The sequence below is a fragment of the Carya illinoinensis genome, chromosome 9, assembly GCF_018687715.1.
Source record: "Carya illinoinensis cultivar Pawnee chromosome 9, C.illinoinensisPawnee_v1, whole genome shotgun sequence".
NCBI classification, from domain to species: domain Eukaryota; kingdom Viridiplantae; phylum Streptophyta; class Magnoliopsida; order Fagales; family Juglandaceae; genus Carya; species Carya illinoinensis.
In genome coordinates, this window is record NC_056760.1 from 18,006,627 (window position 1) to 18,022,638 (window position 16,012).

Consider the following 16,012-nt stretch of genomic DNA (forward strand, 5'->3'; position numbering starts at 1 on the left):
AGATAAGATGAAATATTTTTTATATTTATTTAACAGTTGAGTCCATTTAAAAAAAAATACTTTTAAGAATGAATCAATCCTTGTATAAGTTGTTGTGTGCAAGTTTAGGACAATTTTTTTAAAAAGTAAAGATCTACCTAAATAAATAAAATTGTTCTATCCATTCATTAATATTTCACCATAAGCAATGTTTTTTTGCCCATTATGAATATGTCAAGAAATATTAAAAATATTTTTTATTTTTAATTGCTGAATATTGACTAATTATAATTTTTAAAAAATAATTTTATTTAAATTTTGGGGTGGAGAAAAATATTTATATAATATATTTAATTAAAAAAATTTTAAAATTTAAATATTATAAATTAAATCTTATAGCGTAGGTTAATCTTTCCAAAATATATATATCTTTTTGGAAAAAATGATAATAATAATAATAATAATAATAATAACAACATTTTGCTTCGTCGACTCTGCATTTTCTCTTCGGAGAACACCGAACACTCGGCAATCCACCTTAAGAAAAATGGAATCACTCAATCCAAACGTCGAAGACGACGACGTTTTCCTCGACGCCCCCGATGAGTTCCCCTTCTACGACTGCCTCTCCTCCCTCACCGCCCAGCCTGAGCCATCCACTTCATCCTCCACTCTCTCTTCTCCGGCCGCCTTCTCCACCTCTACCCTCCGCCGCCGTTCGCCCTCTCGCCTCGTGGATTCCAACCACTCAATCTTGGATTCCGATTTCACCCTCGGCTCTGAGATCCACTCCGCCATCGATTCGAAGCCGAGGTTTCGGATTCATCGGAACCTGAAGGAAAGCCAAAAGCCCGAGCCTGATCCCAGTCGATTTAGCTCTGTTTCTCAAGCCCAGGGATCATCAAATTCGACCGTAACCACTGAAACCGATACACGGGCTGAAGTCTCGGCCGTCGAAGCCAACGATCCCTCATCCCACTTTCTCATATACGTTGCCGGACTACTAATCAAAGCAATTAGCTTCCAAATCAATCTCTTCGTAACCTTCACAACACTTCCTCTATTTCTTCTCTACCACTCTTACATGCTCGTCACCAGCCCCTTTCAAACGGTGCGTCGCGCTAGAGACTATTTGATCCAGGAACTCTCAAAATTAGGCCAAACCGTAGGCGAAAGCTTAAGTCCTTTGCTAAACGACTGCTCGAGGGAGCACAAGTGGGTTTGGAAGGTGGCATTGCGGTGGGGGTGGGGGTTTCTGTGGTCGGTTTACGTTTGCATCGTTTTGTGCAGCCTATTGGTCTCCTCTCTCGTGGTTAGCGGAGTTGTGATGAGGTTCTTGGTGCAGGAGCCGATTCAGATGAAGAAGATGTTGAATTTCGATTACACTAAGCCCAGCCCGGTCGCCTATGTGCCCATCGTTTCGTGTGATGGAGTTGGTTGTGGCGAGGATTGTAAGGAACAGATTGGAGGGTTCAGGTTTATACCTCCTAATCACAGGTTGCAGGTTACGGTTTCGTTAACGTTGCCAGAGTCCGAGTATAACCGAAATCTCGGGGTCTTTCAGGTACTTGTTCACTCATGGAGAGTCATATTAATCTCTTTTTTGTAGCTTTAGGAATTTAGAGAGATAAAAAGGCTTGTCAGTTATGTTTTATCAATCAGTCGTTATTACGTTCAATTTTGTTAGATGTTGGGATGGCAGCTTGACTTTTTAGTATATTGGGTTTCTGTCCAGTTATGGTATGGACATGGTAGAGCTTAACCACTGATGCTCGAATATGTCTATTGCAATGACATGTCTACAGGAATAGAGACTTACCCGTATTTCATTTATATTTTTTAGTTGTGTAATTCTCCATAGTAGTTGGTTTGTGTTACTTTATTTCTTCAGTTTCTTTGTCAGATGTTTTGTTTTTTATCAGTAAACAAATTTTATTGATAGAATTAGACATAGCCCAAGTGCTTTGTCAGATTGTTATCACGGCGGAAACTTTTGCTGAACAATATAGGATGTAAGCTTATGTCAAGTCTGTTGGCATCATAGGGTACAGTTCTAGTGATATTGGCAACTGGGGCAAGTGCCTGAGTTTAATATGTTATTATATTCTTGAATTGGTGGAAAGGTCTGCAACTAAGAAGACACAACGTGCTGATAATAGTTGAGAAGTTTTAGATGAGATTGAGCCCCATTTTTTAACTCAATACTCTTACCACCCCTTTTGTCATAAAGGAAATAATAAATAGAAAACATATAGAACATTTTAATCTATTATAACAGACATATATCTACGTGTGGACTGTTTAATCATGTTTAAATGAAACGTTGCTATTACAACAAAGCGTTAAAGGCTTTGAAAGTGTGAGGGAAGGATGCTACTTTCTCTCAAGTTCTTCCTTCTTTATTGTATAGTTTCAAAATCTTTCCTTTCTCTGGAAAAAATCTCCCTCTGTATTGTTTGGTTTAATTTTGGTGTCTGATATCCATATGTGATAAGTGTTTCCTTGACTTTTTTTAATGTTTTTCTGAAGATCAGGGTTGGCTTTCTCTCTGCTAGTGGTAAAACCCTTGCCAGTTTAAGCCATCCATGCATGTTACTATTTAAAAGCGAGCCTATCCGTCTTCTACTGACTTTTCTTAAGATTGTGCCTCTCGTCACTGGTTATGTATCAGAATCACAAACCCTAAATCTGAAGTTTAGAGGTTTTACTGAAGGAAAGATGCCTACTGCCTGCTTAAAGATTATCATTGAACAACGAGCAGAGTACCATCCTGGTGCTGGCATCCCCGAAATATATGATGCATCTCTAATCCTTGAGTCAGAACTTCCCCTGTTCAAAAGAATTATATGGTATTGGAAGAAGACTTTATTCATATGGATGGCCATGATGTCATTTATGATGCAGTTGCTGTTTACTCTAGTCTGTTGTAGATCTATTATTATTCCAAAAGCAAGGCCAAGGGATAGCTCTGCAGGAAGTAGTGATGCTCCAAACGGTCCCTCTGCACAAGGTTGAGAAGTGGCTCCTGCAGACTTGATGATTATGGTGGAAAGGGTCTTATATATGATATTGAGCTCAGTGTCTACTAACATATTCGATTGAAACCGGGTGATGTGGACGCGTTACAAAGGTTTGGGGTTTAACCGTGTAAAAGACATGTTGCCTTTGTTTGCCTCTAGGGTTCCTTGTCAAAAAAAAAAAAATATATATATATATACATTCAATTACATTTGGTACGAGACCCTAACTTCGATTTTCGACCATTTTTTTTAGCAACCATGACGTGTGATTGTGGATGATGTATTTTTATGTCGAAGAAAGGATTAAAATTAACAACCATGTAAATATTTGTTCTTTAGTTGGCTTTCAAATGAACATTGTTGTTGTGAAATATGATGTAATGAAGAAAAAGCACATAATTGTTGTATTTACTTTAGGAGATTTTGGTCAAACAATCATTGTTGTTATGGGGACTTTAGATTCATCCCCAATGTCATATGTATGTATGTGTATCTATATTGAGGACAATGCTAGGATGACTACCAAACAAGCCTACCAAACATGCAAGACTAGTATAAATGAGTATTTTTTATTTTTTTAATTGTTTTTTAAACAGCTTTAATCATTAAAAAAATATAAATTCACTAATAGTCATTTTTTTAACCATTAAAAAAAATAAAAATAAAAAGATATAAATAGACATATTTGCCATTTGGTAGGTATATTTAATTGTTATATTATCATTTTTCAAAAGAGAAATGATATTTACAGTCGTGGTTGTGCAAGCAGCATGTAGTCGTTTTGAAAAAAATGAATTAATATGGGACTTACATGAAAAAAAAAACTAACTTTTTAATCGTGGATTTCACTCTTTTTCAAAGCGATTGCGCGGTATTTACAATTTCACGACTGTATGTAGCATTGCTCTTTTCAAAAAATAAACTTTGGGCTACCTGATTGAGGCCAAAGCTATGTAACCACAAGTGAAGCCAGATTTGGTAGCTACCACGAGGTGGCCCTTTTCTTAATTTTTCGTAATAATTTTAATATTTTTAAAAAATTCAAATAACTATTTTTATAGTGAGAAAATATTATTACCTATTAAAATTAAAATTTCAATTGGCAATATTATTGACTACCATGTGTTTTTGATTGACATTGATAGACAAAAGAACTCAAGGGACCTCTAACTTTCAATATAGGGGATACTTTCTTAAAATTAAATGATTAGGAAGAATTTAGGGGTGGATATGAGCACAGGAGTATTTAACAAGATCTAAAGATTTTTAGGATTAGGAAACCAGATCTAACAATACAAATTCATATTATAAGCCATTTACTATTTTGCTAACTTTTATAGCCTCTTAAGAGCTCCTCATTAACGAAACCAAGTACTCATATAACAGCTTACTAGTTAAAGCTTTAAAAGCTATGGGTGCTACCCATCCCCGCATGAACGGAAGTGAGAATTTCTCCCAATCCCAAATAATGAGATGCGGGTTGTTTGGTGGGGGGCGCAATCCATCCGCTTGTCCCGTACCCCGCTCCCCGGCCCCTTCACTAGACTTTTGGCCCAGAAACAGCTCATATGGTTCTAAAATGGCTTAGAAGCTTTTCTTTTATCCCCAGAAACAACTTCTAGGCTATTTTGGACCCATAAAATTATAAGTTATAAAAATAGTTTAAGAACAAAAAAAAAAAGTTACATGAATAAAAATAAATTAAATAATATATACATGATACAAATTATATAATTTATAGCAAATGAAATATTACTACAAACCACTAGTCTAATATCTAATAAACTAAGAATAATAACTAAACTATTACAAAATTGAAAGGCTAAACAATTACAAAATTACAAACATAAAAGTGTCACAGGGACATTGTATTAATATTACAAATCATTAAATACATAATACGAACAAATGATTCAATTTGAATATTCTAAAGATAGAGTTGTTTAAATCTTTGATTGTGACATTTGGGACGACTCGGGTAGGTAGTCATATTTCAACGAAGGTAGACATCGTCTCATGTGTTGCTATAACAATTAATACTAAAATTAATATTGATGAAATCAAAATTAATATAAATAAATCAAAATAATAAACTAAAAATAACAATTATCAAGTGGTCCAGATCCAGACTGATCATCATCCTCCACCTCATCGGTCTCCTTAAAATCTAAAATATCCAAAACATGAATATTATTTTCCATCGTCTAACTATGTGTGCATATCAATGCCTTTACAGTTATAGGAGACAATGAACTACGGAAATGATCCAATATGCACCCTTCGGTACTAAAGGCTGACTCTGAGGTGACGGTGCTAATAGGAATTGCTAAAATACAGCGGGCAATCTAAAAAAAGATGAGATATTTCTTTGCTGCCACTTTCCACCATCCTAATATATTGAAATTATCATCATCTTGAATAAGATCTCCGGAAAAATAGTTGTCTAGCTCTGAAACCAACTCTGTAGATTGATGGACTAGTGTAAGATTCTGTGCGATGGTCTTAGTTCATGCCAATCTACGTTTCTTTGTTGGCCCAACTGGAGGGGGCATTGGGGTAGGTGTAGGTGTTGTACATCTAGTACCATCCTTAATCACATTAAACTCATCATAAAATTTAGTCAGGATATCTCAATCCATTTCACCAATAAGATCAGAACATACTTGATCGTGCGCAAGTATCAAACCATATAACATGCTAGAAAGTTTTAGACAGAGATTAAGAATAACAGCCATATATAACAAAATATTTAGTCTACTCAAATCTCTCCAAAACTTGTCATATTTGACCCTCATGGTCAATACCATCCCCCTTATCCTTAGATTGGAATTCCTATGCATGTCTTCTAATTCTTTTTTCACCCTACATATTTGTTGACAAAACTCATGGGATGTAGGGTACAAAAAAACAGATAACTTCAATGTGGCATCGCAAAAAGGCTAAGAAAATCAACAAAAGTAGAAACTATCTCCCAATCATCATCATTATGCTTTCCTAATCCCCCATGCTTATCAGACTATTTGACATTTTAGATATCTTCATCACCCAATAATTGAAAGACTGCCTTATATTCTTGGGCTACATCTAACATCAAGAAGGTTGAGTTTCATCTGGTAGGAACATTAGTATAAAGACCCTCCAATTTAGAGGGAGAAGACCTCACAAATTTCACAGGCATTCTAACTCATGCAACCAAATCATCAACATCTTTCAATTTCTCAGTCACAATTATATTCAAGATATATGCAGCACATCTAACATGCAAATATTTACTACCCAAGAATGTCTTATTTGCCTCTCTAAAATAAGTTTTCATATATCCTAAGACGACATTATTAGATGAGGCATTATTAACTGAAACTGTCAAAACACGTACCAACCCTCACTCCTTTATTGTGGCCTCCAAAGTTTTCCCAATCATCTCACCCTTATGATAAGTTATTTGACAAAAGTTAATAAGTTTTTTGTGAAAAATCCAATCAGTATCAACAAAATGGACAGTCAATGATATGTAATTCATATTTTGGATAGAAGTCCAAGTATCGGTAGTGAGGCAAACTATCAAACTTGTCAATTGGCCCCTCAAAACATTTTTATCTTTTCTATACATCTTTTTAATATCATTTTCCATAGTGTGGCTAGAACGAAGCATAAATCAAGGTTCCAATTCTTGGACAAGTTCTTGGAACCCTCTCCCCTCCACAAATTAAAAAGGTAGCTCGTCTATGATAACCATACGAGCTACATTCCTTCTACACTAATTAGGATTATACTTTGTATGCCCCTTCAACGTTGGACCCTCACTACTCCCATCCGCTATTTTTTTTTAGTCCAATATCTAGTCTAGATTGACTCTTCTCTAGTAAGGATCTTAATATTGGACTTTTCTTGCATTGTTCCTCTAAATAGACCTTCATCTTGGATGTACCATATTTTCTATAGTGACATCTATACTTTTCTACAGTGATTACATTTAGCTTGATGGTTATTGGGATCACCACCCTCTAGTTTGGTAAAGTGAGACCAAACAACCGAAATAGGTTTCTTGCCTTGTGTGGGCTTGGGGGCAGGGCAATGTGTACTCCCTGTAGGGGTTGGAGTAGGGTTAGGTTCTGGAAAATGGGTACTAGCTGGGGCAGAAGATCTATCACTAAAATCTGGATCCCTTAGAGAAGACATTCTTGATTCTTCAACACAATAAAATTTTTTTAAATCAAGCAACAGAAGATATAAAAAAAAATCATAATAATAGTATAATACACCATACATGAAAAAACAAGGCAAACTGCAAAGCCAACACAAGAAGAAAAAAGAAAAAAGAAAAAAATGTAATAATACACAATTTTTTTTTTTCCCCAGTTCTAAGAGTTTCAAACCCCTAATTGAGGTAAGTTGCATATATGATTTGAAAATTTAAGCTCCATATATGATTTGAAACTTTAATTAGTTCAATGTTGCCTAGTTAATTATTACAAAATTCAATTGATTTAGGGTTTCAACTTTCAATTGAAACCCCTAAATCAATTTAGGGCTGAAACCCTTAAATCAATTTAGGGTTTTGGATTGGAACCTTGAACTAATTTAGGGTTTCAAATCTAAAACCCTAAAACCCCTAATTGAAACCCTTAATTTAGAGTTTTGAATTTGGAACCCTAAATTTTAGGAGTTCCAAATCTGAAATTGAAACCCCTAAATCAATTTAAAGTTTCGGATTTAGATCCCTAAAATTTAGGGTTCCAAATCTAAACCTAAATTAGGGGTTTCAATTGAAACTCACAAATTAGGGTTTCAATTGAAACCCCTAATTGGCTAATTTAGGTGATTGAAACCCTTAAATCAAATTTAGGGTTTCAAATTGGAACCCTTAACTAATTTAGGATTCCAAATCCAAAACCCTAAATCCTTCTTTCAAATATGGATGGATAAAATCTTCGAAAGAGCTTAAAGAATTAATTTTTCTAAATAGTTTATATTGATTAGATACTTTTGTTTCAAAATTTGTTATGCATGCATGTTCGTGAAACAAAAGAATACATAAAAACACCTTGAACCATATATGCCCGAACAATTATGACATTTTATTCCCGCCTCTTCCAAGTTTCAATGCGATTATCTTGGATTGAATCCAAGTAACGTTAGGCTCATTTTTTCTAAAAGGAAATAAAAAATAAAAAAGGGTTTCTAGTGAAACCCTAAACTAATTTTGGGTTCCAAATCCAAACCCTTAAAACCCCTGATTGAAACCCTTAATTTAGGATTTTGGATTTGGAACTCTAAATTTTAGGATTCCAAATCCGAAATTGAAACTCCTAAATCAATTTAGAGTTTTGGATTTAAAATCCTAAACTAGGGGTTTCAATTGAAACCCTAAATTAGGGGTGAAACCCCTAATTAGAGTTTCAAATTGGAACCCTAAAGTAATTTAGGATTCCAAATCCGAAACCCTACAAACTACTACAAAAAAAAAAAAAAAAAAAAAAAAAGAATCGAACAAACACAGCCATACACATGCACAATCACAATCCACGAATCCACAACACACAAATTCACAAATTCCCATCCTCGATCTCCAATTCAACCCATCTTTCCTCCAATCTCCAATCCAAATTCAAAAATAAATAAATGGAGAAACAAAACTTAAGATTTTGGATTGAAGGAGTCTTACCTTTGGTAGTACCACGCGGCAACAAGAAAGGATACTGGAAGTCCAGATTATCATGCGTTGTGAAAGTGAGAGAGAGAAAGAGAGGGCGGGGGGGAACAAGAGCAAGAGAGATTGAGAGTCAAGAAGGGAATAAGTTCACATTAAAACTCATAGAGTAATATTGTAAATCTCTTAAAAATTTGAAATTAAGATTAAGACTCAAAATTAATATTTTATCACAAAACATTAAAATTTGAAAATTTTGAAAGATGATTGTTTGTTGTCTTTCATATATCCATGTTTTATATATCCATGTTTTATTTGAATATTTTCAAAAGTGATTGATGCTCTTTTTGACTTATGCAAAAGGTAGATAATTTTGTTTGAAATTTTTGAAAATATTAAAGATGATTGATTATCATATTTCACATGTGAATGATTTATTTGAATATTTTCAAACGTGATTGATGCTCTTTTTGACTTATGCAAAATGTAGATGATTTTATTTGAAAATTTTGAAAAGTAAAGTGTAATGTTTTTGTCATATGCAAAAAGTAAAAATATTATGTTTGAAATTTTTGAAAAGTAAATAATGTTGTCTTTAACAAATGAAAAGAAGAAACTTTTATTTGAATTTTTTTGAAAAAGTGGATGATGTTGTCTTTGACATGTGAATATTTTTAAATTTGAATATGAAATCTCATATGCCTATAAATAGATCATTTGAGAGTTTCAATTTACAACACCAAGAGCATACAACATTCATTCTCTCTTCTCTAAGTATTGAGCCTCAAACATTGTTCATTTTGAGAGAGATATAGTTTGCACTGTATTGTTCTTATTTCACTCACTGAGAAGTGTTTTATGATAACCTACCCACTCTCAGCTCTTGTATCTGTAAAAGTGTATGTATAACCCTTGTGCGTGTAGAAAATGTTCTATACAAAAAATAGTTGAATCATCACGTGTAAGGTGATTGCAAGTGTAGAGGGTGTTCTATATAGATACTTTGTAGTAGTATTGTTCAAAGGTATGATATGTTTTTATTTCCACATGAAAGAGGTTGAATAATGAATTTAGAAATCCTCAAGGAGTAGCTTGAGGCTAGGATATAGGCAGTGGAGCCGAACCTCGTTAACATATTGAGTTTACTTCTCTCTTACCCTTATTCTTTATATTTATTACTGTTTCGTATTTTGTTTATATTTTATATTATATATATAATTTATAATTGTTAATTTTTTTAAATATAACGAATTCACCCGCCTCTTATGTTAATCATCTGAGCAACATATATGATAACTGATATGAGGAGCGGGGCAGGGGAAATACGGAGCGAGGCTTCGCCCCCCTCCGTTCCCCGCGTCTGCTGGAGACCTCTTGTGCTGGAAAGGGCCCCCTGCCCCTTGCAAAAGCTAAACAAAACCCCTACACCGGATGGGCGGGGGCGGGGCAAATGGGGCAGTGCAGAGGGGTGCAGGGCCCCGCTACCCTCCCCTATTAAAAGCTCATATTTTTTGTAGAGAAATGATTTGTATAAGTTATAAATAGACAAGTTTGATACAATACAAGTTTTTGTAAAAAAGTGAATCCCACTTTAAAAAAAGTAAAGAAAAAAAAAACATTATATTTTAGTGGGACTCATAACTCGGTCTCGAATGTGCTTCCAAGTGTAGAAGTGTCAAGTTGTATTAAGGATAAGTCCAAGATCTTATTCTATAGGGATAAAGGGTTATCAAAACATTTGTGAAAAATATCGAAGGTGAGGTAAGAATAGAAGAGAGTGAATTCAATTCCCGCAAAAAAAATTAATCAAAGCTGAAATTAAAATTTCTAATCAAAAAGACAAATTAACAAACACTTGGGTTGGGTATGAGACTCTCTTTATTTCGAATCCTAGATAATTTTCTCAATTAACAATCCAATCAAGGTATTGATAAATGGAAGATAAAAAGTTATGCTCAAGTTTTGCAATATTTTCTCTACTTTACTAGCCAAACACCCATTAACAAACAATCGAGAGAAGTCTTGATAATTTTCAAACTTTTGTTGTGCCTTACGTCAACAACAAATCAAGAGCCAGAGCCACAATCTATTTTCAATTTAAATCCAACTAGTAACATAGTGAAATCAACAGTTATCAACAAAATATTGCATTAAACCAGAACCTAAAATAAATTAAATCTCATTACACAACCCAAAGTTTCTAAAATTAGCTACACATGATGTTTCTAGCGGTAAAAATAAATCTAAGTTGAGTCATGACAAAATCTAAGAAAATATCTGAATGAGATAAATCCTAGAGATGCTGCCATTGCCCGCAGGAGAACAAACACTAAAATGAAAACTGAAACGTAAATTGCAGAAAATAAAATGAACAACCCAGAAGAAAATAACCAAAACCAGCGGTATGGTAAGGTAGAAGAAACTGCCCTGTCAAGAAATCTAAAACTAAAAATACAATCTCAGCAAAGAGTAAGGAAACAAAAAAAATATGATAATGCCGTTCAAAAACTCTGCCGCCGCCTCTGTCTGAAAGCAAAGAAATGCTAAGAACTAATGAAGGAAACTGGGAAATAAAAGAAAATAAAGTCTAAATTGTCGAGCGAGATAGAGAGCCTTCGTCCCCTAAATGAAAATGAAAGAGAATAAAAATAAATCAAAGCCAGCCGACTCCTAAGATCCAGCAAGTTCCGGAAGGAAAAAAAAATAAACTAAGTTAAGAACAACCAACTGACTCCCTGGTCTGAACGAAAAGAAGCTTTGAACTAAAAGCAACCAAGATAAAAAAAAAAAAAAATCCCAATCCAAAAAAATGAGCGCTTCCGCTCCCTGTTCCGCAACGAAAGAAAAAACAATAAAACTCTCCAACTACCACTCTGCTACCAGAACGAAAACAAAGTGAAAAAAAAATAAAACAAAACCAGCCGCCTCACGGTCTGGACTTCAATGGAAAAGAAAGAAGAAACTAATCTGGACTAACATGTAAAGAAGAAAGAAAACAAGTTCCGCCGCTTAGGTCTGGAACGAAAAAAAAAAAAACTAAGAACTGTCAAATGAACGGAACCCCAACGAAAAGAAAGAAAAACTGGCCAAGGAAAAAAAAAAAAACAACGTAAAAATAAGTAAGTGATAATCACTAACTGCCTAAGGTCTGAATCCCAAAACTCCCCTTCAGCCAAAAAATCCAATTTGCCCCTTTCAACCTGTGAAATTTCCTTTGCGTTGCCCTTCCTCCCTGCCAGCTCGTGCTCTACGTTGATCTGCTACAGGTTTGTGCATGAGAGGCAGCGTGCTCTATGTGAGGTGCTATGTCCCAACTTGTTCCAGACTTTCATCTTCTTCAGTCTGTACAGCTCGTACAAGTCCCACGTTTCGTCTCCAGCCATTTTCTTTCTATGCCTGTAGCATGATTTAAATATTTACTATTAGAAAGGCAATACGGAACATTTGTTACCAAAATATTGACATCAGTCAATTTGAATCCAGTATTAGAATTTGCTGCATAATTAAATTCTCAACTCTTATTTGATAAAATAAATCATTCACTTTAAGTAATTTAATTATGCAATTCTAACACTTTATCACACCTCCCAACTAGCTTTTTGCTAGACTCTAACAAATAAAGTGAATGAATTCATGCAAAGGTGAAATTACCAACTCCAATTTGAGAAAATCTAAGCATCACATGCCATGAAATAGACTTGTTGAGTTTAAGAACACTGGAGATAGATTAATCTAAATTTTGTATCAACTGGGAGATTTATACACCATTTAGTTAATCAACTAAGGGAATTACATGTAACAAAGCTTACTTCAAGTGCATGGAAATGAGGTTAGAATTCCAAGATCGACTACCAAGAGGCATTAACAATTTCAATCACAGCAGCTAATCTGAGATAACCATAGATCTTACTCTAAGTCAAAACCATTGTAGTGGCAGCTTTCACACTATTACACTTTAAAATGCGCCTACTTTCTTATTTAGTAAGGATCCCGGTAATAGGCGGCCTTTTCCAATACACAAATGTAGATCATGGCTTTTTTTTTTTTTTAACATTTCCTAGTGGGAGAATCAAGCCTATGAATGTGCGCCTACCTACACTTTTACAAGTCCGCCCTTACCACTAGTCTACCTAAATGACTTTTTTTATTTTTTTATTTTTTTTATCCCTGGCTTGTCCATTTTCTAATTTGATTCACTTCAGATTTCTTCCTGAGCCATTATGATATGGTTCATTAGAGTCCCAAACAACCGAAGTGTAAATCAACAAACAATGATCCAATGTAGTCTCTCTAGGCATTCCAGGCATATGTTGTGTGTGTTTTAGCAAAAATTTTAACATCTTTCTCTTAATTTAACAATTAAATAAAATGGATAAGTCCCTATTTTGACATATACTCATATTTGCACTACATTCCACATGTTCCATGACCTCAACAAATCATTTTTCAGTTCATTTTTCAGCATGTAAATTCAAGAATAGGGGATTTAATCTACTTTCAACTCATTACCAACTCCCCCAAGGTGGACCAAAATATGTCTAAGGCATGCAAATAGAAAAATAAATTCTCTTCTAACTCCCAACTAGATTGTAGCATTGTCTTTAATGATGCAAGAGAAATGAAGAAATTTACAAGAAAAGAGAAGTTAAGGGACAAAACAACCAAAAGAAGAACCAAATATTTAAAGAAAAATTGAAGGAAAGAGGAAAATGAAGTACCTGAATAGCTTTGAAAGGAATGCAAATAAAAATTGAAGAACAAAAGAAAACAATGAAAAGAAATGGGTAGATCAATAACCATCAATTAGGATCAAGGAAATGTAGAGTAGATTCCTCAGGTGCAAAGTTAGATATAAAAGGCTTGAACCTTTGACCATTAACCTTAAAAATGTTACCATTGAGAGGATTCATTATCTCTATAGCACCATGGGGAAAAACAGTTTGTACCACATAAGCCCCACTTCACCGAGACCTTAACTTACCAGGGAACAAGTGTAATCGAGAGTTGTACAATAACACTTGTTGATTAGGCTCAAAAATCTTATGTTGGATGTGTTTGTCATGAAAGTACTTCATTCTTTCTTTGGACAACTTAGAGTTGTTGTAGGCATCCATCCTCAACTCATCCAACTCAGACAACTGTAATTTTCTCACACAACCAGCTTCATCAATGTTAAAATTACATTGCTTAATGGCCCAATACACTCTATGTTCCAGCTCTACAAGCAAATGAGAAGCCTTACCATACATTAGTCTATATGGAGACATGTCCAAAATGGTTTTAAAGGCTGTTCTATATGCCCATAAGACATCAGACAATCTCAAAGACCAATCCTTCCTGTTTGGGCTAACTGTTTTTTCAAGGATGTTTTTAATCTCCTATTTGCTAGTTCAGCTTGTCCATTTGTTTGAGGATGATAGGGAGTAGAGATTTTGTGATGGATACCATACTTCTTCATTAAGGCCGAGAAATGCTTGTTACAAAAATGGGTGCCATTATCACTGATTATGGTTTTAGGCATGCCAAACCTTGCAAAAATGTTTTCTTTAAAAAATTTTAAAACAACTTGATGATCATTAGATTTGCAAGAGGCTGCCTCAACCCACTTAGAAACATAATCAACAGTAAGCAAAATGTATAAATAGCCATAAGAAGAAGGAAATGGTCTCATAAAATCTATTCCCCAGCAATCAAAAATTTCAATCACTAGTATAGGTTGCATAGGCATCATATTTCTCCTAGTGATTCATCCTAATTTCTGACAAGATTCACAAGTTTTACAAAAACTAAAAGTATCCTTGAACATAGTTGGCCAATAAAATCTACTTTGAAGAATTTTGGTCATTATTTTGTGGGCTGAAAAATGCCCACCACAAGCTTTCGTATGGCAAAAATTTAAAACACCAGAAATTTTATTATTGGGTACATACTTCCTAATGATTTGATCTGATCAATACTTGAAAAAGTAGGGATCATCATAAAAGAAATACTTAGCTTCAGCCTTTAAGTTTTTGATGTCTTGAGCATTCCAATGAGGTGGAGTCTTTCTTGTAACCAAGAAATTTACAAGGTCAGCATACCATGGTAAAGTCTCGACTGAAAATAATTGTTCATCAGGAAAAGAATCAGAAATTAAAGGAAACTCTTCAGAAACTTCAGGTGTAAGGCGAGAAAGATGATCCGCCATCACATTTTCTACTCCTTTCTTGTCTTTTATTGTGAGATCAAATTCTTGCAATAGGAGTATCCATCTTACCAATCTCAGCTTGGTGTCTTTTTTGACAATAAAAATTTCAAAACTGCATGATCAGTGAATATTATAACAGGTGAACCAAAGAGATATGATCTAAACTTATCCAATGCAAAGACTATAGCTGGTAATTCTTTTTCTGTGGTGGAATAATTCTTTTGGGCAGCATTCAAAGTCTTACTAGAATAGTATATGACATATGGCAACTTATCTCTTCGCTGTCCAAGTGCAGCACCCACAGTAAAATCACTTGCATCATACATTAATTCAAAAGGAAGTGACCAATCAGGGGGCCGAAGGATAGGTGTCGTGTTGAGAAATGTTTTCAACTGATCAAAGCAATTTTGACACTCTTTAGTCCATTCAAACTTGACATCATGCATTAAAAACTGACAAAGAGGTTTAGAGATAAAGCTAAAATTCTTTATAAGCCTTCTATAAAAACCGGCATACCCTAAAAAAGATCTAACACCTTTCACATTTTTAGGTGCAGGCAAATTTGAAATCAAGTCTATGTTAGCTTTATTTACCTCTATGCCCTGAGGATATACAATATGCCCCAAAACTATCCCTTGTCTTACCATGAAATGACATTTTTTTTCAATTTAATATCAATTGTTTTTCCTCACATCTTTTCAAGACAACTTGTAAATTAGACAAACATGCATCAAATGTTTTTCCAAAAACTAAAAAATAATCCATGAAAACCTCTACAATATCCTCAATCAAGTCGCTAAAAATGCTCAACATGAATCTTTGAAAAGTGGCTGGGGCATTGCATAGCCCAAATGGCATTCTCTTGAAGGCAAAAGTACTGAAAGGACAAGTGAAGGTAGTCTTCTCTTGGTCCTTAGGAGTTATTTCTATTTGATAATAACCAGATAAGCCATCTAAAAAATAATAATATTCATGCCCTGCCACTTTTTCTAAAATTTGGTCAAGAAAAGGTAAGGAAAAATGATCATTTCTAGAGGCGGTATTTAATTTTCTATAGTCTACATACATCCTCCAACCTGTGCTCTCCCTAGTATGCACCAATTTTCCCTGGTAATTTTCCATCACAGTTATGCCAGATTTTTTTGGAACAACTTGGATTGGGCTGACCCATTTGCT

The 16,012-nt window shown here is 34.5% G+C and overlaps 1 protein-coding gene across 1 annotated transcript; it reads left to right on the forward strand.

Annotated features, from left to right (window-relative positions):
* The first annotated feature begins 438 nt into the window (after positions 1–438).
* On the forward strand, positions 439–3,434 carry LOC122277313 (seipin-2-like). Its single transcript, XM_043087269.1, has 2 exons — positions 439–1,543; positions 2,509–3,434. Exons 1-2 carry the CDS (start codon positions 527–529, stop codon positions 2,992–2,994), a joined length of 1,503 nt encoding a protein of 500 aa, XP_042943203.1. The 5' UTR covers positions 439–526; the 3' UTR covers positions 2,995–3,434.
* Positions 3,435–16,012: the final 12,578 nt, after the last annotated feature.

What these genes read in the sequence shown, in the direction of transcription:
- LOC122277313 (XM_043087269.1), top strand. Translation starts at nt 527, where the DNA reads ATGGAATCACTCAATCCAAACGTCGAAGACGACGACGTTTTCCTCGAC. An exon ending in GAAATCTCGGGGTCTTTCAG is followed by an intron (nt 1,544 to 2,508) that starts GTACTTGTTCAC and finishes GTTTTTCTGAAG; the next exon opens with ATCAGGGTTGGCTTTCTCTC.